We start from the raw sequence: 22,798 nt of genomic DNA, 5'->3' as shown, positions 1-22,798 counted from the left end.
AACCATCTGCTCCTGCTGTGTTTGTGTGTGTATGAGCATTATACTTTCAACAGCAGTGCAGACCATGGGGATCCCGTTCCGCATCAAGAACAAGGGGGTTCTAACCGAGAGAAAATCAAAGACCAATCATTCACTGACCTGGAAAACATGGAATATTGATGATGTTTTTCCTGTTACAAAAAACAATAATTTAATCAATACCTAACTGCTGTTGTAGTTTTGTTTTGTTTCTCTCTATTGCAGTTTTGATACATTTAAGATTTCTCTACCATTGAGATGCTATGAGTTTTAGTTTAAGGTGCCCAAAACAATAAAAACTTGCAAAGCTGAATAGTGGCTAGTTTTCTTCTTTAACTGGAACTATTTTCTACAGAAGAAATAGTTCCTATGTAAACTGTATGTGACTATCTGTAGATACTATATGGCCGTCATTCAGCTATCTGCCTAATTGGCCCAAATAAAATATCAAAAATATATGTTGCTACAAAGAAAGAAATCCACTTGCAACCAATGCATTTTTCTTAATTGAAGAATCTGCAATTGTTTTTTTTATTAATCTATTTATCAATATCAGAAAATGCCAATCACAACTTCCTGAAGCCTGTTCAACATCAAATATGCAACATTTGTCATGTCAACAGTCCAAAACGCAAAGATATTTGGCCGATTAGTACACATTTGTACATAGACGAAAGGAAAAGCTGAAGATATACACTCCCATGGGTTCGATATGAATGAAGACCTAACATGACTCAAAAATTAATGAAAACACTAAATACAATTCCTGGGCCTCTTTACCTCTTCGGGGTCTGGATTCTCTTTCATTAGTTCCCTTTACCCTTTTTTGGGCGGGGGGGGGGGGGGGGGGAGTTGAATACATCTGGAGAACAGCTGTTGCTTTTCATCACACACACACACCACACACCACACACAGCTGTCGCATAGCCTCCCATCAGAGGTTAAGGGTCAGGAGCCCTGTGTCCAGACACACTATTTAATCTTGTCTAGGTATAGACAATCTCTGGAAATCAAACACCCCGCAGCCACATTTACACACAAAAATAGGCAGGGATACACACACACACACACACACCTCTTGCAATACAAGGCAACTATTCGACCCTAGGAGGGCAGAGATTCTCAGTGATTAGTCCTACCCTCCCAGAGAAGGGGGGGAGTCGGGGGGGACAGCGACTAATTCAATTACACAGACCCTCGTCCCGCTTCAGGCCGACTCCCAGTTCCATGAATGGAATCTAACCCATCCAGCCAAGTTGGGGGTGGGAGAAGAGAGGCAACAATGTGTTTACATTTAGTTTACACTTGTTTTTTTTTTTTAGGCCTGTGAGAGTGCCCCTTGTGCATGTGCATGCAACTGTGTGTGTCTTCTTGCCCTTTGACTCAACAATGTTAACTATTGTGAGAAAAAATGAAGTGAGAGAGTTTCATTGGCTCTCTGAGAAGCATATAAAAACGGGTTTTGCTGGAAGAGTGCAGTGAAGTGACAGAGCAGAACATCAGCGCTGGAATTTGTCATACCACAATGTTAAGAAAGACTGGCATCGGCATAAATCCCAAAGCGCTAAAATCCAGTGGTATATGAAGCATCAGAGACTGAGGCTGCAAGACAGCGCAAAAAGGCAGCACAAAAATTGCAAATGAGGGGATTATCCGAGCTATAGCCTTAAAACAGACTCCCATACCATTTCAAATGATAGCTTTCTGAAGCCTACATTCTGGACTAACAGTCCAAGGAAATTGCATTTACAGTGTTCCTCTCCTCTGTAGCCATAAATGAAATTATTTCATGTCTGCTCCATGTACAGCCAGCAGCAACCACAACAACAGAGAATGACAAAAGCATATCCATGGCTGACAATTGTAACAGAAACAGAATTTACTGTTCATAAAAACACCTATTAACCATTGAAAGACGATATTGGTAGTATGCAAACTGTGCACAGTTTTCAGGTTCCATTAGCAAGATTTTGAGGTGGTTGACAATTCTGCTTGCCATTAAGGCCACCATTTCCAACCTAAATGTTTTACTTATGCATTATCACCCATTTCCATCTTGTTAATCTTTAACCAGCACCCGTCCCCAGGAGAATTTCTGGGAAAATTCCCTTAAAATATTTGGCCCTGAAAGGCAGGTCATATATACTCTTCCATCATCTACAAAGCTACACAGAACAAAAATGACACCAAACACCACCATATGCTATTGCACACTCAACCAGGTTTCAGGTCAATTCACTCTTAAATGTCTGACAAATAAAAAAATCTTAGAAAATTGCCAAGCAGTCATGACATAGCAGAGCAGCTTGAAACGAAACCCACTTTCACGCTCCACTGTAGATGAGGCGCTCTGGTTTCACCTCTTGGTCACTTTGTGTGAACTGAGATCTCCAAATGGCTGTGAAATCAAAATCGCAGTAGAACTACCATATGTGCTACTAATGCTGTCACACAAAAGTACTGCATGACCAAAAATGGCATCACCACTTACAATGCTGCAGTATTTAGAGAAGTATTATAAGTAACCGACTTGAATAGAGAGAACTATGGTGTGATTTCTCCACATTTTACTACACAATGGGTTGTCTTTAATGCTGGATGCCACATATGTACTGTTCACATCCTCGCTCTAAAAGTCATCCTAACAAACGATCCGTAAAGAAAGTGTGTATGCAGCCACAGTGGCGAGTACATAATTTACAAGATACAATAAATCATCAAAGCCCAGTCTTACTCCGGCGGTCCTGCAGATTAGGCCAGTCCGGCCCCTCTTCATGAGCTACCGACCTAATCTTCTTTTGCATCTCATCACGCAGAGATATGGGAGTCCTCTAATCCGCTCATTGGGTGGACAGCTGCGAGCAGACGTTTTAAACTGTCTGCTACTGTAGCTGCGGCCGCTTTGGACTGCAAAACCCAATTTAGTCAACAGCTATATGGATTGACATACATTTTAATTAGGATAAGCGCTGCTCTACCCTTCCTTATCTTTTTCATTAGCAGCATTTGCAGTCAAGGTTTTTTTTTTTTTTTAAACGGATGAGTGCCTTTCTAAGTGTGACACTTTTCTAGCCCCCTTTTGAACAAGTCCACTGCAATTCCAGGGCAAGTTGATGTGATAGCAATTCGAGGCAGGTAAGCCAACCGGCAGGCAGGAGAACCAATTAAAAAAGCCGGCTGGTCGCTGGGGCAGAGGCTCAGGGACACCAGAGAAGAAAAAACATGACACGGGAGGTAAACTGCCTTAGAGGGCTGCGGCTGCCTATTGTGGATGAACAAACCAGCGACTCCAAGCTTGTTTTTTCCATGCTGTCTGCAAAGTGAAAGCCTAGCCCCCTTGCTTGTCAATTCTATTGTTAGGAGCAGGCAGGAGCCGCTCCCCATTCACCTCACACAAATTAAATACTCTGCATTGTTTGGGGAGTCAGATGGCAACGGCAGGCACACAGGCCTCGAGAATGTCGACACACACACCTTCTTTTTAGATCCCATCCTATAAAAGAGTATGAGCTTGGAATGAATTAAAATATGCCGTGGTTGCAGCTAATGTAAATGGTAAATGACTTCACTTTGAATCCAAAGAAACAGTGCAAACAAAACAAACACCAGATCCTCATTGGAGGAGCCAAAGAGTGGAAGCCCCATCGTAGTGTCTAATGAGGAAAGACTGCTTGCTAAATGGTTGGTTCAAATCGAAACACTGGATTTGTGCAACCGTAATAGATGTCAAATTCATGTTCAACAGGTTCTCGTATAGTTCAAATCCAGTTTGGTGCTCTCACATGAATCATGTAACACTTGCTAACTGTGGAAATCAGTTCTTGGTGTTACATTTTTTAATAACTTAAAACTGGTTAATAGGCTTAATTTCATAGTGAATTATCTGGGTCAAAACACCTTTTCACAGATGCCTAATTTCATTATCTGATAAATCTACACTGTAAATAATTTCTGTAAATTTACGGCGGAATGTCAACAGTGTGTTGAAGGTGTTTTTTAATAAACAGTGATTTACTGTTAATATTACAGAAAATGTGTGAAATTACAGCTCATTTACTGTTTTTTAACGGAACTCTAATGTATTCCTATTATACAACACTTTACCGTTAAAGTGTATTAGATAACAGTATCATGCATTATTTTTGGCATTCTGGGAAGAGCATTGCCTGAGCTGCACATGTGAAGCTAGTTACCTGCTATTCCTGATCCATCTCCATCTTACTAATTATTTGGTGAGTACCAACTTTATTTGATTGTTTTATATTACATATTATATTATTGTTTGATTTTGATTTTGTCAGTGAATTAATGAAACTTTATGATAGTTTGTGTAAACATTTTACCGTCTATGTAATTTACTCTATTCGCACGAGATAAGTATTACCTGGGGACCTCTGGTAATTTGTAATGAGGAAGTTCTCTCTCTCTGTGAAGATGTTGAGCTGTCATATTGTGTCCTCCAGCTTCTGATGGCTCAGTTTTCCGAGAACATTACAGATCTGATCCTACTTGCAGATGTACGTTTTCTTTTTATATATACATATACTATGTCATACAATGACTCATCTTATAACAACACAGTTTGTAATTCACTTTCTATGTCCTAGGGATCTGCCACTACAGCTGACATTGAGAGGACCATCATATGCAAGCAACAACATTTTCTATTAAAAGGTACCTGGAGGATGTTTAAGGTTGGAATGTTATGGTTTGCTGAGGTGTTAGTTCATGGCTTGGGACATTTTTTTTATCAGGATGGGGGGAATGAGGGGCAGAAATGTTAATTTTGTATGCAATATAAGTGTAAGTTGTTGCGAATATAAGTTATTTTAGAGCTGATCTCTCTCTCTCTCTCTCTCTCTCTCCCCCCCCCTCTCTCTCTCTCTCTCTCACACACACACACACACACAGGCAAACACACACACACACACGGCTACTTGCAGGCTGGATTGAGAAACCTGGTGTCTTCAAGTGAGCCGTAACTCTCCTGCCGATGTTCTTGGACTTCCACACTAACAGTACTGTATATGTTTGTAATACTGTTAATATATAAATGTTCGTAACACTGTTTTTAACATGTCATTTTAACATGTAATACTGTTTTTAACATGCAATTTGTTCAGCATGTGAAGTTTTTACATGTAATCTTTACATTCAAATAAAAGTAAAGTGCAATAAGAAGCTGCTTTTTCTCTTACATTTTAATCACAGGATTGAAATATCAGTACGTTAATTTATTATGGTTTGCCTTCCGTGCTTGTGGCCAGGTTCAAACAGAGATTTAGTGAAACCTAAAGTCAGTCACATGTAACATGTTTTTCTTAACAAAAGTGCCTTTAACTGTGTGCAATCATATTTTTTTAATAGATTATTGAAATGTATAAATAATACAAACTAAATAGTAATTTAATTGTAAAACACAGTGAAAGTAATTTTAAATATCAGTTTACACTGTGTTTTTCATTTACAAGACAAAACTGTAAATTGAGTAACAGTAAAAATATGTAGATTTTACAGAAACATAATGGCAACCCAGCTGCCAGTTCATTACTGTTTTTTTTACAGTTCACACTGTTTTTTATTTACAGTTTAAAGCTGTAACTTTCAGTGACAGCAAAAATATGTTAATTTTACAGTAACATAATGGCAACCCAGCTGCCAGTTCTTTACTGTTTTTTTACAGGAAAATTTCTAACTGTAATAATCTTAATGTATCAGAGTGTTATTAAGAGAAACACATGGCACAAAACAGATTGAATTCAAATGAATATAGCACTTTTGGTTGATTTTCCTCCCATGGCATTGTAGTAAGCCATTAACAATGCACATTAACATTCCCAGGCCAATTGTTTCCAATGATGTGTCCTTGTGGGCCTTGGCGCTAAACTAGCTAAATGATGGTCAGGTGACCTTTTTCCAGTCATCACAAATCATGCAGGAGGAGACCATTTTTGAGATACCCAGACGAACAAAAAAAATTCCTGTCCATCAATATACCTCCCATCATCCATTTACCAGATGTGTGTGTGCTGATTTACAGCCCACAGCAAGGCAACCTGTATCATTTCATCCCTGTGACTGCGTTGCAGCTGAGGTGTTGACATGCTTGCTAGCCGCAGGGTTGAGGAGAGAACTCGCGAGGTGGTGAAAGAGAGATAGGGGTGAGAGAAACTAAGACGTGGGGGTGGGGGGCGTGGGGGATTTGGGTGGCAGAAAAAGGGAGTCAGATAAAATATGGTGTGCCTGGTGGATTGAGCTGAGGTTTGGGGAGGCGGAGATGGGGGGGGGGGGGGGGGGGGGGGGGAGGTGTGGGGACGGCTGCTACCGTTTCCTGCTAGGTCAGCAGACTGGGGCTGATTCCAGGACGGCTTATCTTTCAGCAGGAATACCACAACCGCACCAAAGGCAGGGACAGGAGGCCAGCAATATGAATTCAATGCATGCTGGGATTACTATGAGGAAGATGATGAACATCAACTCTGAAGAATTGTAATTATAATGGGAGAACAAACAACAAAAAAGTGCTGGGCATGTATTTTGTTAAATATACCCAAACAATGAAACACCCAATAAAGCTGTGGGGTTCATTCCTTTGAGCAACCCCTTTCACATTCAACTAGTAATGTGAGCTAATGAACATAGAAATATTTATCATAGCGGCATTTAATGGACAGATATGGGGGTGTATCACCCAACTCTCAGATTTAATATCAATCTGTTAACGTAACATACCAAGTGCCTACTCTTCAGTTGCTGCCAGAAAAACAGAAAAAAACACTTCTTCGGAGCGTAGCCTGCTTTAAAACAGCTTGGCCGCAGCGAGGGAACTTGTGGAATGTGTGGCAGCTCGGAGCACGCGGGGATGCCAGGTTGCTCAGGAGCGTTCACCTGTTCCCCACAGCTGCGTGAAAGTGAACGCCTTGGCAGCATAGTTAACAGAACTCCAATCAGGAAACAAGCTGCACTCGACATCAGGGAAAACAGATCAAACACAAAAATGTCCCATCTGCCACTTGTAAATGGCATTTAAATACACCATCCTACCGACGCATGTTGCCAATTCAAAAATCAGCACCGAGTCTCTGCGTGATCATTCCCTGAAGAGCGGCCAGCAATAGATTCTCCACCTGGTGCTTGCCTACAAACAGAGATGGTCTTCTGACAGATTGAAAGGATGGCGGATTTGAACAATACAATTAACAAACAGTGAACTCAAAAAGTAGAGACTTCATTCAATCACGTTGTCGGAGGAGGTGAAGTGGCAGTTGGCGATGCCCTCCCACGTCATTTCCCTGAGCGGGTGCGGGGAGATAAGTAACCCGACAGAGGACAATGCTGGCATTCTACCCTCGGTCCAAAAGACAAAAAAAACGCCCAAATCCTTCTGAAGAGAGGAATCTGACAATGCAGCATTTGTCTCATTTGCCAGATGGAGAACAAGCACCTCATAGACACGTCAATATGAAACTGTGTGCGAACCACATTTATAAACTTGGAAGATTACTATAAACAATCTTATTTTTAATTGGCGGCACAGAAGAGACTGATATTGGATTATCTCATTTAAATTCTAACAGACAGAACTTATTATGCAACTGTTTACAGACAGCGGAAAATAAGCATATTGTACTTATGTATGAAGCATCAATCCAACACGTCACAAAGAAAAAACACCAACAAGGTTCAGCATGCAATAAATGCAGAGTGCATTCAATGACCAATATAATACACAGTGAAACCATGCGCGTTAACTTAATCATTGCAACTTATGATTTAGCACCACCTCAACTATTTGCGTCCCCACAAATCCAAACGATTACAAAACTACAATAAACCTAAGCTTTTATCAATGATTTCATATAATGTGCTTTCCACAGACAGATCATCTCATTTAAGTTTTTAAAAAGGAGAGAGACCTCAGAGAGATTTAGCCCTGTGATAAAAAAATAAAAAATGTCCTCCTCCACCACCTTCACATCAAATCCATTGCAGACATTTCTCTGGTGACACAGCACTTAACATTTAACGCTGTTCATAAATGGCTTATAAAAAACAACAGGCAGGTAACCCCTCGAAAAACGGCCGCCTGATGGCTGGCACCTTGGAGAACCAACCCGCAATGATGCACACCAGCAACATTCTAAACTGAGTGGCTTTAAAGTCCCGTCCGCTTACTTTCACATGTGAAGCACGGCATAAGAAATGACATCCAAACACTTGTTTGTAGGTCTCATTAACTTAATTACACTGCACCTCCAACCGAGAGCCTCCCAATACATGACTACTATTACTTTAATGCAAGTCGAGCGAGCGGCAGGTGGTTTGGCCTCTCTCCAACAATTACTCACAACTCTCCTGACAAAGTCCACCGATGTCACTGAGGGGCAGCTAATGTAACTGGTGCATCGTTGTGGCTAGCTGCATTAGCACACCTTGCCCATGGCACGGCACGGCACAGATATAAAAAGGCTATTCTCAGACAACTGATTAACACTGAGCCTTCTACGTGTAATGTAAGCCATCTGCCACATTCATAGCGGTGCATTTTTTTTTTTAAATAAAAAAGGGGCAATGTTTACAGCTCGAGTACACCATGTTTGAGTGGTGTTTCGTCTTCTTCTTTCTGTCCTCCTTTCTGCTCCGGGAGGCCTGGCAGCACTCCCGTGTCCTCTCCCTTAACTAATAAACAAAGTATGGTTTCCCTTATATAGCTCTATTCAAATGCTACAACCTCCACAAGCAACATCAGAGGCCTCGCAGGGAGGTGGGGAGTGCGAGCAAGTCTGTTCCAGGCAGAGGGATTTCGGCCAAGGGCAAGGAGCACCGACGGTGTGATTGTGTAACAGTTGATGCATTAAGAGCCACTTTAAGTGCTATTTCTGGTGCCATGCAGGTTGGATGTGTCTGAGAGGGCTGCAAAGTGAGACGCATCCAGCACAAAACTATCTAAGACACTGTAGTGTGTCAAAAAAACAAAACAGACTATGATCATGTCAGTAGCACAGGAGAGGCCCATCCTGCAGGCAAGTGTGTTTAAACCTTTTCACATGCAGTATGATGGTGCCACAGTTGTCAACACGCACTTTGCACCCCAGATACGTTGTATGAAAAAATAGGGAGAACTCGATGCTGATCTCTATAAATAAAACCAAAAAAAAAAGCATGGCTTCCAAAAATGCAAGCATGATCCGCCATGTCAGATCTGCATGTGCTTAAAGCAAACACAGCTGAATCGTCAGCTACTCAATTTTAATTATCAGCCAAAATTCTGAATTTATAAAATTTTGCATATAAAGATCCATTGTAGTACTAAACAAAAATAATTCAAAACTCACAACATGTTTTAATGAAATATCCAGCTTCAATCCATATTTGTTGGCGTTTCAACTTTTTCAAAACAACATTTTCACTGCGGTCAAATACTGTTTGCTCTCCCACTCTGCAGCACACGGAGGCTCGCAGGTGTATCAACAGACATAGGAAGCTTCATTTAAAAACCTCAAAAGAAGATTTGAATGTAAATAAGTGACATTCAGTACTACAACGCTATTGGCTCTGTCCGATCCACTGAGCTTGTTTCACATTTACAGTGCCAAGGCTGTGAACACTGGAAGAATGGACGGCTAGCAGATCGGGAGGAGACAAAAAAGTGTATTGGATTTAAATATGCGGAGTGCTTTTTTCTTTTGTTATAAATTACAGGTAATAATAGATTATGATGGCATTTTCATAACCCTGTCCATCAAAATGACCAACAACAGGAAAATCTATATATTCACAATAGCTCGTCTCTATGTTTTCTCTCAACCCACTGGTATTTTGTTAACCACTGAACACCATTCTGTCAGAAAGTTATTTAAGGATTATAAAGCTGTCTCATTAGCATTTGTACCATCACTCCTGTCTCATTTCTGCCTGTGAACCATTGTTCTCTTGTGGAACAGTTTTTATTCTGATGGACTGAATTGTACAATGCAGCTAATAAGCTACCATAACTTCCTCCATTTTAGTTTCCTCTAAAGCACCACCAAGACAGTTTTACATGATGTAGCAAATTATTTGGTTAAGTGAGTATTTTTGTATTTCCCAAAATATATTTGGGGCTTATTCTTCTCATGCTTTATCTTTCTCTCTGTTCCTCTTGATAAAATGATAGTGACCCCTCAGTGGTTAGGGTCGGGGATAGTGGTTGGGTCAGGTTTAGGTAGGGGGCACACCGACGTCTACAACACAATGCTCTAGGGGTGTCACAATTTAGATTCAAAATTGAAAATCAATCGAAATGAGCTTTCTACTTTCAAAAGGCGAAATACAGGATAGTTCCATCCCCGGCTTACTTGTGCACTTCCAAAGAAAAGGTGGGAAAAAAAACACACAAAAGATGATGCCATAAATACAAATACATTTTTGGTAAGTGATTGAAGCCCAATTTCATCCATTGTGCCAAATACCCTCGATTACACCAATCTGCTCATCATAGGGACACATCCAGAATATTTTCCCCCATTTCTATACTGCAACACCGGGACCATTTCAGCCCCTCTGCCAGCAGGATGACTATATACAGTCCCCATTGCAACAGCTTCCAAACATTTGCAGCAAGAATGTATCCTTATGAGAAAACCCAAGAATAGATGCCCCATGCTGCAGGAGGGCCGAGGAGGAGCGACGGGGTGGGATACATTTTCAGGACTCCCAGAATGTTCACTCACCCCTGCTCAACAAAGCTCCGCAGTCACTTCCTGGGGGATTTCCAACACGGGCTTATTTTCACAAACCATGGCGTCACAGGGACAAAAATAATTTGATGAGTGATACAAATGTTGAAATTTGTCAACAAAAAGCAAAACATGTTGAGTAATGAGAACACCATTTGTTCCTGACGTTGGTAATTAGATACCACTTCAGCCAACCACTGAGGGATCTTCAAAACAGCTGAGGAAACTTTTATCTTTAAAATATAAGGACAGGGTTTTCATTTGCATCATCAACATCATCACAGCTATATTCATTCATCACTTCATCATGCAGTTCTTGGAGCGATGCATGCATGAACACTAAGATACCAGAAATAACCACAACAAGTAGCATTTGGCATCACGTCGTCCACTGAGGGAATCCAAAAGAAAGCACTTTGCTCAGGAGCACTTGTTGTTGAGAGAGTGTTGCCCACGTTGCTCACTTCCAAGACGCATTAATAACCTTTAGGCATTTCATGGTTACTAGAAGGAAAATTTACTTTACTGCCCAATGCAATATAAGCATAAATCAGGAATCCATATAGTAATATCATATGGTCTACAAGGGTGCTTGACCACACGTTTGGTACAAAACTGACACTCTGTTCACAGTGCGATGGGCTTATGTACTAGGAGCAGCAGACACCTGATTAGGTTACATTTCTGCCCTGATGACTAAGAGGCATGAGCCTCGAGGTGGCAACCATGGCAGCAGGGATCTCTGCCAAAGATGCACTCCAGTAATAGCTGAAGACCTCAGCTGCAACCTGAAACACATTTCAGAGCAGATCCACTTTCAGCTGGAGCTCGAGTTGACGGTAAGCTTTGGCCAAATCTCCTGAAATTACAAACTGAAGGTTTAAAGTGAACCTGGATTTAACCCAACAAGCAGTTGATGTTGCTTTCACTTCCTGTCCTGCCTGATTTCACTGGAATTATGCAAACAATGAGCTCAGATAGCAACTAACCAAAGCCACATTTTACAGTGGTCCCACAGGTCCCATAATTTACAAATCTAACACAACCCACATCACAGAGAGTATTTCAGCATACTAGAGCAATATTAGCATAATGGTACAGAAAGGGATATTAATAAAAGTCAACACAGATCCAGCTATGACAAATCCCATGACGAGCCATTCCAGGAAACTAATAAGGCACTTAAAATCAGAAATAGCTGGTATTCATTTCAAAAGTTCCAAACTTATCCTGCAGTTCACCTCATTTCACCACATGGACCTTGGATTAATCGATGAATCGATTGCCAGTCCTATCGATTCAACTAAATCGATCTGCTAAAATAAATAAATAGAATGAATCATTTTGGCTTCACCAATAATCAATATATATGCGTTTAATCGTATGAATCGTGATTCTTACTTATGATTGTTTTAATACGTTTAAGACACTCTCTCCCCTGCCAGCATGTAGTCTATTGAAAAATGTTAATAACTGAGCATTACATTTTTGTATTCAGCATAAAATATTATGCAGGACTACTTTTTTATAGAATAAATATGTTAAATAAGTAATTCTGTGGTCTGTTTATTTTTCACCTTTCAGAAGAATACAGACAGTCTCACTCGCATTATTGCATGTTTATTTCATGGATATAGAATTTTGGTTACAAGTTACTGAATCGAATCGTGGTTGACAGAATCGAATCAAATCGTTAAAAAAAATAATAATTGTCCTTGAATCGAATTTACTACTATTGTATCGCTAATCGAATTGCTGTGAAGCCAAAGATTCACACCCCTACTTGTCACCAAGTAAATGTGGCAAAATGGTGAATGATCAGCTCCTAAGTGACCAAATGACAGTTTACTTTGTTTTCATACAAGCGACATAATCCTTTAAAACTATGTACAGAACCGTCCGCCAATCTTAAACCATCATGAAAATGGTCATGCTCTTCTACTGAGGTAACAGCCCAAATGGAAAATCCATTCAAAACGCCTATTGAGTAGTAGGCAGCATGAGTTTTCATCCCCCATCACTATGACAACCATACTGGTTCCTGCTGCTCTAGACTGCTCAAAATGTTCGTATTTTTAAACTAGACTGGGGGTCCACTGCATGACTTGCATCACAGCACACACAGAACCACATATGCAGACTGCTGCAGGGCACCGGTTGCTCAGACAGACTGCTCCTCTCCAAACGCATTCCATGTTTAATTATGGACCAAAAAAGAAACACCGCCAACATTTCCTATCCTTGAGTCACAGTGTATTTAAACCAATCAATTAGCAAAGGCAGATAGTTCTTCATGTTACTGGCAGGCAACCACTTTACTGGCTTGCATTTGTGATGTAATATACATTGGCTGGTGGACTGAGTGGGATGACAGCTTACCAGAATTTAGTTGGGGGGGGGGGGTGCATCAATCTTAGTTGATAGTCATTTCATTTGTGATAATGCTACAATACATATTTTACCTTTACTTTAATAGAATCTGGCTCCAAACTCAACAACTTTGAAATGTTTTGTCAACCAGCCGCCTTGTTAACTCTTCTCATTTTCAAGTTTGGTGCTTGGACAAAGCAACACGGAAAGGGATTCAAGGCATTTTCTGTCTGAAGCTAAATAAGCACTGTACATTTGGAAGGGCCAGACACAGGGGCCGCTTTCTCACAGGAGGCCCTGCTTGGAATCTTGTGATTTGCCTCTCATGTTTAACATTACAAATGCCTTGGCTTGGTCACAACAAAGTGTAAAATTCTATGATATTGTTAACTTGAACTAGAGCAGGCACCTCCATTCAGACCTTTTTCTTTTTACCCTCCCACTCACACTGCCGGACTCCATGCATTAAGCACATCACCTCAACACAGCATTCCCAAAATGTATTGGCGTCAATGTCTAAAGCATTACGCAATTACGCAAACTGCGATCCGTCAGAAATACTGCCACTGAACTGTGGTAAGAAAGTTAAGATTTCAGCCCTTGATTTAGCAACAACTGTGGTTACCGTGGTTACAGCAAATGTGGTTTAGCTACAGAAGAGCAGCCAGTTTATCCGTTTACAGTGCAACCAAACAAACTCACAGTGTAGGTGTGTGTAGGACAAATTCAAGCTGGGAATGAAAGGCGGACTCTGACACCAACAATGGAAACTACAGGCCTATAGAACGCTATTTATAGAATGGAAATATTAACTGACTATTGCAAACTACAAATGTGCCATACATAAATAGTTTAATGGAAGACTTAAGAATAATAACTCGGTGTATGTGTGCATCCAGGGATTGACAGCAACGGTTTTAAAGAATCATAATGATACATTTTACTTCATGACCTAGGGTGAGGGAAGTGTGTGTCTGCATCACAGGACAGCATCACAGAAGAACCGATCCCACATAGTGGGAAATAAAATTCCCAAACATAGGGGAACACATTATAAAATCATGCAAAATTATATCATCAACCCTACATGGCATATTCTCTATCATTGACATGGTTGGAGTCACAAAAGAGGGTAGCTAAGGAGGAGAAATAATGGTCAGCATCTCATCAGCTGCCAGAATCCCAAAGCTATTACACATCATGCGTTTAAATATGAATGATGCAAATTAGGCCATACAACCATTATCAGTCATAAACTATGATGATCACATTTGCCCTCATGCTTTTGGTCACCCATTTGGCAGCTGATGTCTTGTTGTCTAGTTACAAACCTGGTAGTCACTTCCAAAATCTTGGTGTCTGAGTTTCAAGCTCTGAGATCCAAAAAACATGTAATAAATTAAAAAATCAATGAATGAATTCCAGGTGACCAACAAGGAGATGTACTAACTTATGTTTCACCAAATTATTGCATAGTGTTTATTTCAGAACAACTGAGGAATGAGTGTAAAGGGATGCCGATAGTCAACAGATCAGTAATTTGACTGTAATTTTTATCTGCACGGCTCCGATTCTATCCCCTCCACTCCAGCTTCCTTCCACATGCAGGAAATAAACAACAACCTTGACCTCACAACCTTTATATTGTTGTGTTTCTCTTGCACAAGACATTACAGTTTATTGTACAAATGATGTCATTAATATAAAATGTGCTTGCTGAGTGCACCCCACAACTCTGAGTGACTGAGGAGCGGTTGGCTCCCTTTTAAGATTAAAGTGCCATTACGGGTTACTTATTACTTCCTCTCTGTGGTCACTGGTGACAGCAAAGGCCTGTTTTCATGCAGAACAAGGGATGGATCAATAAATTAGCCATGTGCTGCTGATGAGTAACCCCTCCTCTGCCAGATGAGATTGCCTTTGAAGGTCTTAATAAGCCAGAAGCACATGGCCATCGAAGGTTAGTCCCCCAAGGCTATACCAGCTGCAGGACTTCGGAAATCAGTAAATTGTTTGCTTTAGTGTCTTCATATTGGATGTTTCCATGGAAACGGGACTACAGGTTGTAGGATATGCTGGAACAGTCATTCACAGATCCAAATTAAGCTGTTCCATTGACGCAAACTTGATTTTAGCCGTTTGCAAACTCAGACATAATTCCCTGAAGATTATTCACACTGTTCCTCCTTTCCTGCCACTAATTTCAGCACTAAATAACTGAACAGCTACTCAGTAAGGAGTGTAATTGTTGATCACTGCTTTAAAAAGACCGTGTTTCAAGCTTCCATTAGCATAATGGATGCATAAACACATTCTCCAAAAAGGTCAGCGCAGCCGCTAATCTAATGAAAAAGCTTTTGATTGCTGTGTCTATGTCGGGAGATAGTTTGGTCAGTTTAATAAATGATCAGTGCTGTCGCTGGTGGCAGAGCTGCATACTAACCAGCAGCAGCAGCTGATGGTAACAGTTAACTATGAGCTTTGAGAAAATGACATTTTCACAGAGATGAAACAGAAGCTTAGCTGATGAGCGCAGAAGAACAGAGGCCTGGCTCATTAGACGACAGCTGCCATTTTGAAAAGGACAAAAAAATTCCTTGCATCATTATGAACTTATTATTAAGAGATGTCCTAACACCCGCACGGATCTGAACACAGACTGGTGTTCGACATAGCTAGAAGATGTGTAACAAGCCAGTCAGAGGAGAGCACTCGTTCCTGAGGCATTACACACACACAGCCCCCCCACCCCCACACACACACCTATAAGGTCATGTGTCTTTTTCTGCCAAGGTCCATGCAGCCAGAGGGACTGTGGGGAATCGAGGTTGTGTGTGCGTGAGGGAACGATTTACTTTTGCCCATTGAACTGCCAGAGAAACTCACTTGCACTTGCACATCAAATATAATTCTCTCTTTGCTTCATCACTGGTGTTCCCCGTCTCATTTGACCCTTCACCTAGCCAGCTCACATTCCCAACAAGTGATCACTCGCACACGTGGGTCCATATGATGTTTCCTGCTGTACTATTATAAAATGAAGCATGAGATGTGTAGGATCACAGCCATGGCATGCTGTGATAGCCTTGTCTTTCTATGAAGGGGTGTGGCAGCGGAGCCGACACAGGCGGCCATCCCCACAACAATACATGCGATATAACCTGGAAGCATAGCTGCTGCATAGAAGATACCATAACCATTCATGCTGCTCTGCTCACATCGTCACCTTGACCGTGTCTGCTGCCACATGCATGCTGGAAACAACGTCCCAGCCCCCCACCCCCCCACACCGTATGTGTGTGACGGTGTGGTGAGGATACATAACAGTGGATTTTCCTTTTCACGCGGTCTGGTTCTTTAACAGCCACGCGCTTTACACAGGTGGCCGCCCTTTAACGCGCGCGCCACACACGGCATTCTCGACATGTAATATGTAGTATAACCAAAAAAGTTGGAAACAATCGCCTGTAGCACCGGTGGCAGTTTGAATTAGATGGGTAACTTAACATGGCGGAGGCTGGGGTTTTTCCCCCTCCGTGGCCGGTGCAACGTTACCAACCCCTCCGTGAACTCTCCGTACCTCTGCACAGCCGACCTTCTGTTGTCCACACGCTGAATCCCCCGTGGCTCCAGAAACAACGGCGTGGCCGAGAGAAATCCTCACCGGGGTGACTCCCCCTACCCACCCACCCAGCCAGCTCCCTTGCAGCAGCAGCAGCAGCAGCAGCAGCCCCGTGGTCTATAAAGTCGCAAAATAACAAAACCGATGCCACCGGAGTTGAAATTAAAGGCTCCACAAGTTTCGTTGATTCAAATCACCATCGTGGCCACTGAAACGCAACTAATGCTATTGGAAGCGATGCATTAAAAAAGCTGGAGAAAACGAAATGTAAAAGCGGTCACCACAGAGGCTCCCATCCGGCGGGCTGGAACCAACGCTGGGCTCGCTCACACACGGCGTGCGGGTCTATTTTTTCAAATTCTTAAGCGTTGGTCGGAGGGAAGGTCACACAGATCTCTGCGTGTGCTGCTGGGGGGGAGATGGACAGCGGCGTAAAGCGATTAGGGGCTTGCAAACCTACCTCGGGATCCTCTACTTTGGCATTTCAAGCAAGTCCGTCCTGAGAAGATGCACATTAGCCGACAGACCCGCTTTCTCGGCAGTCAAAATCTCCTCCGCGTTAAGGGAAATTTCCAAGTGGCTGGACAGTGTGTGAGCAGCGGCACCGTGTGTGTGTAAATGGGGAGGGGGGGGGGGGTCATCCTACGGTGGGGCAAAGAGGAAATGCGTCATTATTAATGGACGAATGCTTTGTAGTCCATCCATACGACACCGTTGTCCACGTAGACCACACATTGGGGTACATTGATCTTTATATACAAAAATATATAAAGGGATCGATCACATCACTTTTAGATGTTTTTTTCTCTGTAGTTAGTTAATTATTGTTTGGCACCAGACTTCCATGTTGCGCCAAGGAAATAAATGCCAACAAAGCGTTGGTTTCAAGTCAAGAGGAAGAAGGAAGGAATTCCCTGTGAAAGGCATCCAACCATCACCACCTGCTCAAATACAGGCCTGCTCATTGTTTGTTTTGCTGTTACTGGCTGTGGGTGGTGGACCGGTGACCTCGAACCAGCCAACTTGATATGCTTCTCCTTTTTCAATCAAACCTGGATCCAGTTATTCAAGAGCATCTAAAGGGATAGGCCTACTCCAGCAATTTAGTAGGCTATTGTACTTCCAAAATGATGGAGGGAGATTAAAGACCACAAAAAAACTTGCTTGAACATACAGGTGTTGAACTGAGATGATAACCCTGATGACGTCACTATAACTTAATCAGGATTATTTATTTTCAAACTCGAATGTTTTTCAGAGCCACAGCTGACATTAACCAAGTGTTTCTGCAGGCTATATTCTTTGTATTAAGTGTGTATGTGTGGAATTGGTGGACTGGCACTTTAAGGCTAAGAGCTAAAATTATTTTAGCCATATAATACTAAATGTGGGGCCAGCAACTATCTGAAAGTGGGAAATTTGATAGTTTATCATTTTTGCAGGGGTCAGTTGAGGTGAAGCAGGACAAAAATATAAATTAAGGGGTTGGAGCCATTTGCTCCATGTGCTATATGTGGCCTCGGGTCCTTGTTGTCAGGGTACAGTTGGGTGAAATGTGAACCTAAGAGGGGGTGAAGTTTAAGATGTTGACCCGAGCTGGAGCAGGACAATCTTAGCTAGATACCAGACATTCTTATGGAAGCCCCTTGTTACTGTCAGAGCCATTAACACTTCTGTCTGCTTCTACAATCTCTATACTTCCAGAAACAGTATAATTCAGGTATGTAACGGGACATGGAGCCCTTTCGAAATAAGAGTACACTTTGTTTACAGGCAGAGCCATCTACTTGTAGGTTTGTTGTCATCAGTCCATAATTCATGTAAAAACTAAAAAGTTGTTAAAAACTACACAGACTGAACCATAACATCACAGAAGCACGGAGGAGAGGGAGAAATCCTTTCAAGTACAGTGGACCTACCACATCAACAGCAGAAATGTCAGGTTCTGGCCTGCGTTCAACTTGACAGCAAATTAATGATTAGTGCTGTAATCTGAAGTGCTTTTGGTCTGTTAACATGAAACAGTACTGGAGTCCAAAAAACTTGCAGGTGGGCTTGTGTCTGTTTTCAGTATGTTTGTGAACAAAGTTAATTGTATCGAGCACAAAGCAAAGAAATCTGCAGACATGTTTTCACCTGACAACTTTTCAGCCTTCAATGTTGGCTAAATCAACTGAAATATAACAAATGGCCCCACCTGGTGGCCAAATACCTGGAATACATGACATAAAAAAACACGCAGCTACTTGAAATTGTAGGTAAGGACCATAAGAATGGATATCCAGAGAATTCAGGATTTGTTCACATTGCAGTATCAATCAATGTAAGACATTATTTTAAATGTTTTAATAGGTAGATCAGACACAGCAGATTGCATTTTCTTCTAATACAGAATGCTTTGTTGCAATGTCAGAGACATTATTTCAAGATCATACTCTGGCTGGTATTTGATTAAGTGTGGTGAAAAAGCAAAGGGGTTGAATTAAATGATGACAAACTGCTCAGTCATCACATTACTTGTTGCAGTTTCACTGAGAATTACTTACAGTCACCAACCAAGTCAATTTCTGTTTTCAGTATTTGGATAGACAAGCTGGTGTTTTGTCATTTTTGCACAAATGTTTTGCATACAAAAAAAAGCCACAACAGGATCAACACACATTTGACAATGGAGACAATACAGGCTGAAGAAAATCATGTTTTTGCTTCAAAGAAAAAGGCTATTACATTATTCAAAATTCACTTTAATTTTTTTTACAAAAATTGCTCAATTCTGAATAAATATAAAAATATATTAAGTCTAAATGAACATCAGCAAATCAATCTTCATGAACATTTACATCAGGAAAAACAAGCTATACAAAATTTTGTGACACCAGCAAAAATACAAAACACACCCTTTGTGTGTTCCACATTTCCATTTACACCATGTTATCTGTTTTTAAAGTATTCAAATTATGTACTTAAGCCAGAATTCAGCAGTTCCAAGTCATAGCTTCACAAAAAGGCAAGATTTGTGACTTCCATTGCTCTCCGTTTCAAATGATCCCCAATGGGAATGTTTCATTTAATGTACGGCAAAAACAATTGCGCATATTTTAGGAGAAATGCCATTCCCTGTAAGATCAATCATAACAGTATAATTTAATTTTTGTTTTGTTTGTTTTAAGTCATAGTGGCCAAAGAAAAACAGCCTACTGTAATTCTGTTTTGAACAAATCCGGCTTACTTTTTCTGTTACATTTAGAGTTTGTCATCTCAACCCAACACAAACAGTTACATGTCCGGCCAGAGGCCTTTCCACTTGCAAACATAGAAGGAAAAAAAAAGACTTCTACTCCTCTGCCTCTTCTACTTTGGGTTTTGGCTCACGTATATCAGATTCCATCCCTGGCAAACTAGTTCTCCTCCGTGCAGCGGTCTCAATCTTCTGCACCAGCTCCACATCCCACGGATGAGTGACAAAGCTGAGCACCTCTCCATCCTCCACCCCTCCTGCCCTCCCCACTCTCCCTGCCCTGTGGATGTAGTCGGTGTGGGATTCTGGAGAGTCATAGTTAACAACCAAGCGCACCCGCGATGTGTCCAGGCCACGTGAAGCAATGTCCGTGCATATCAGCACATCTGCCAGACCTTTCTGAAAGGAGTGGAAGACACCTGCACGCACAGCGGCAGGCATCTCCCCTTGCAGACGAGTGTGCCGCACCCCCATCTCTTCCAGCGAGTACCCCAGCCAGTTGACCGTGGCAGACTTGTTGCAGAACACAAGAGCGGCACCTCCACCTTTTTCCTGCTGGAGCAGCTTCAGGGCTTGGTGGAGCTCCAGGACCTTGTCGGTACCCTTTACCTTCAGGAATGTCTGTTTGACATGTGGCATGAGGAAGTGCAGCATCTTGCTCTTGATAATCAACATGCTGCCAAGGTCTGTCACCTGACTGAGCACATCCCCGACACCCCCAGGGAAAGTGGCCCCCACCACCAGCAGCTGGGCTTTATGGCCTGGGCCTCGAGTTTCCTTGGGACCACTAGCGATGTTTGCGTGGAGCAGGATGTCCTCCAGCATGTCAGAGAAGCTTGGGTCAAACATGGTGTCAGCCTCGTCCACCACCACAAAGCTCAGCTCCCTTAAGTCCACGCAGCGTCTCCGCAGGGCCTTGACCAGAGCGCCTGGTGTGGCCACTAAAATGTCTGGATGACCTCTTTGAAAGACCACCTTGATGTGTCCTACACCCCGACCACCACCCACAGTACTTGTAGTCAACCCTAATGGAGCGCACAGAGACCTGGACACGGCCGCCACTTGCTCAGCGAGCTCTCTGGAAGGCACAAGGACCACAGCTTGGATATTCTTGTGTGCGCTCTCCACATAAATCTGTGATTCCTTATCAGCCTGCAGCCTGTCGACAATAGGAAGGAGGTAACTCAGCGTTTTCCCACTGCCTGTCTCTGCAGCACACAGGATGTTGTGACCTTTCATGACCTTTGGGATGGTCTGCAGCTGTACAGTGGTGGGATGGGTAATGTTGATATTGTGCAAAGAGTCCACCAGCACCTTGCAGATGCGGAGTTTGTCAAACGTCACAGGTGCTTTCTTTTCAACATCCTCAGTCTTATTTTCAGTCAGAAAAGGTGCAACAGTCTTGATGTTGTTGATGGTGAAATAGTCACCGAACGATTTATTGTGTTTCCATCCTTTAGAGCAAAGAACGGGCTGCTCGAACTTTCCAAGAGTGTATCCCGCAGATTGGTTCAGATCGGGGTTCTTGCTCTGGATCAGGAGCTTGCCGGCTTTGATGGTGTTGATCTTGTTTTTGCCTCGAGTCTGTTTCACGTTTTCAATGCGCTTCTGCATGTCGCGAGGAATACGAATAATAATCTCTTCTGGCGCGAGCGCTGTTCGGCAATAGCGAGTCTGACTTACAGAACAATGAACACGACAGCATGCGGACACTTTCATGAACTCACGACAGTGAACACTTAAAGAGAGAGCTCGCGACGCAGGCGAAGCCAGATAGCCGACCTTCAAAGAGAGCATGTTTGGTGTTTCATTGATTCGCTAGCAGCCAAGAGTCCGGTGACGAGAACAGCAAAACGCACTTAAACGACTAAAGTGTGAATACGAACCCAGTTCAGTGCACTGGGTATCGTCCAATGTTACTTTAAATGTTATACCCGTTAGCATCCCGTTTTACTTGACTCCTACGCCATGCTGTATTGGCGAATGTTGATGCCGTCAAGCGGGCGTGGAGTGATGACGTATATACAACCGCAACACGACAGTACTCTTTTACACATTTTATTATTTAATACAAACACAAACAAGAATCGAAAAAAAGAAAATACAAGTCCATGACAATTATTTAAATAACAATTGAGAAATGAATGCATGATTAATTAAAAATAACATTAAATAAACAAATTATATAAACATTATAAACGCTGCAAAAAAGTATAGTTTTTAATCCTTTCTGTCATTAAAAGATGTAATCATTTTTAATGTGATATTCTGTGAGAAGAAGGAGAGTTTTGTTGTTATATGCAAGCAATATTCTATTTGGCTAATAATATAGTTAAATAGGCAAGATGAACATTCACAGATACATATTTTTGGTGTCCTTTTCCAGCCTGTGTTCCTTTTGAAGTCTTGTATGCCTGTTCTAATGGTAGGCTAACTTCATCGGCTGATCACTGTCCCAATGAATCAGCAATGCCTGTAGTATACTGTATGCCAGAGATCGATCGTATAGAGAAGTGGGAGAAAGAGTGTGTTGTTGACACTTCAGTGACTGTCAATAACTGTCATGAGCTCTGGTCAATCCCCTTCAGCAAAGACCAGGCCTGAGGCACTGTAAATATGATTATTTTTACAAGATTTGTTCCTCTTTTCAGACATATCAACATTGTTTAGTCTACATGTTTATGCATTATCACTCAAAGGCATCATTTGTATGCCGGCCTCTGGTTCTGTGGGGGATAATCTATATCTGGTTGCCCACTGGGAGTCTAAACTAATAAAAAAAGGAGGCCAATCTAACCAGGCATGCATTCAGAGAGGGTGAAAAAGGGGACA

At 41.9% G+C, this 22,798-nt stretch overlaps 2 protein-coding genes across 3 annotated transcripts in view; both read right to left on the bottom strand.

Annotated features, from left to right (window-relative positions):
* The window catches only part of LOC311008281 (talin-2), an 83,539-nt gene extending 66,215 nt beyond the window's left edge, over positions 1 to 17,324 (bottom strand). For both annotated transcript variants that reach the window (XM_084001811.1, XM_084001812.1), the window contains exon 1: positions 17,189 to 17,324. The gene's annotated coding sequence lies outside the window, so the exon portion shown is untranslated. The remainder of the gene's footprint in view (positions 1 to 17,188) is intronic.
* Positions 17,325 to 19,471: 2,147 nt separating this feature from the next.
* On the bottom strand, positions 19,472 to 21,933 carry ddx28 (DEAD (Asp-Glu-Ala-Asp) box polypeptide 28). The gene has a single exon (XM_084004927.1). It carries the CDS (start codon positions 21,761 to 21,763, stop codon positions 20,063 to 20,065), a length of 1,701 nt encoding a protein of 566 aa, XP_083861053.1. The 5' UTR covers positions 21,764 to 21,933; the 3' UTR covers positions 19,472 to 20,062.
* Between the last annotated feature and the right edge of the window lie 865 nt (positions 21,934 to 22,798).

This window comes from Eutrigla gurnardus (genome assembly GCF_963514095.1).
Source record: "Eutrigla gurnardus genome assembly, chromosome: 1".
NCBI classification, from domain to species: domain Eukaryota; kingdom Metazoa; phylum Chordata; class Actinopteri; order Perciformes; family Triglidae; genus Eutrigla; species Eutrigla gurnardus.
This window is presented reverse-complemented; position numbering and strand designations above follow the sequence as displayed.

Coding starts and splice junctions, on each gene's coding strand:
- ddx28 (XM_084004927.1), bottom strand. CDS start 21,763: ATGCTCTCTTTGAAGGTCGGCTATCTGGCTTCGCCTGCGTCGCGAGCT.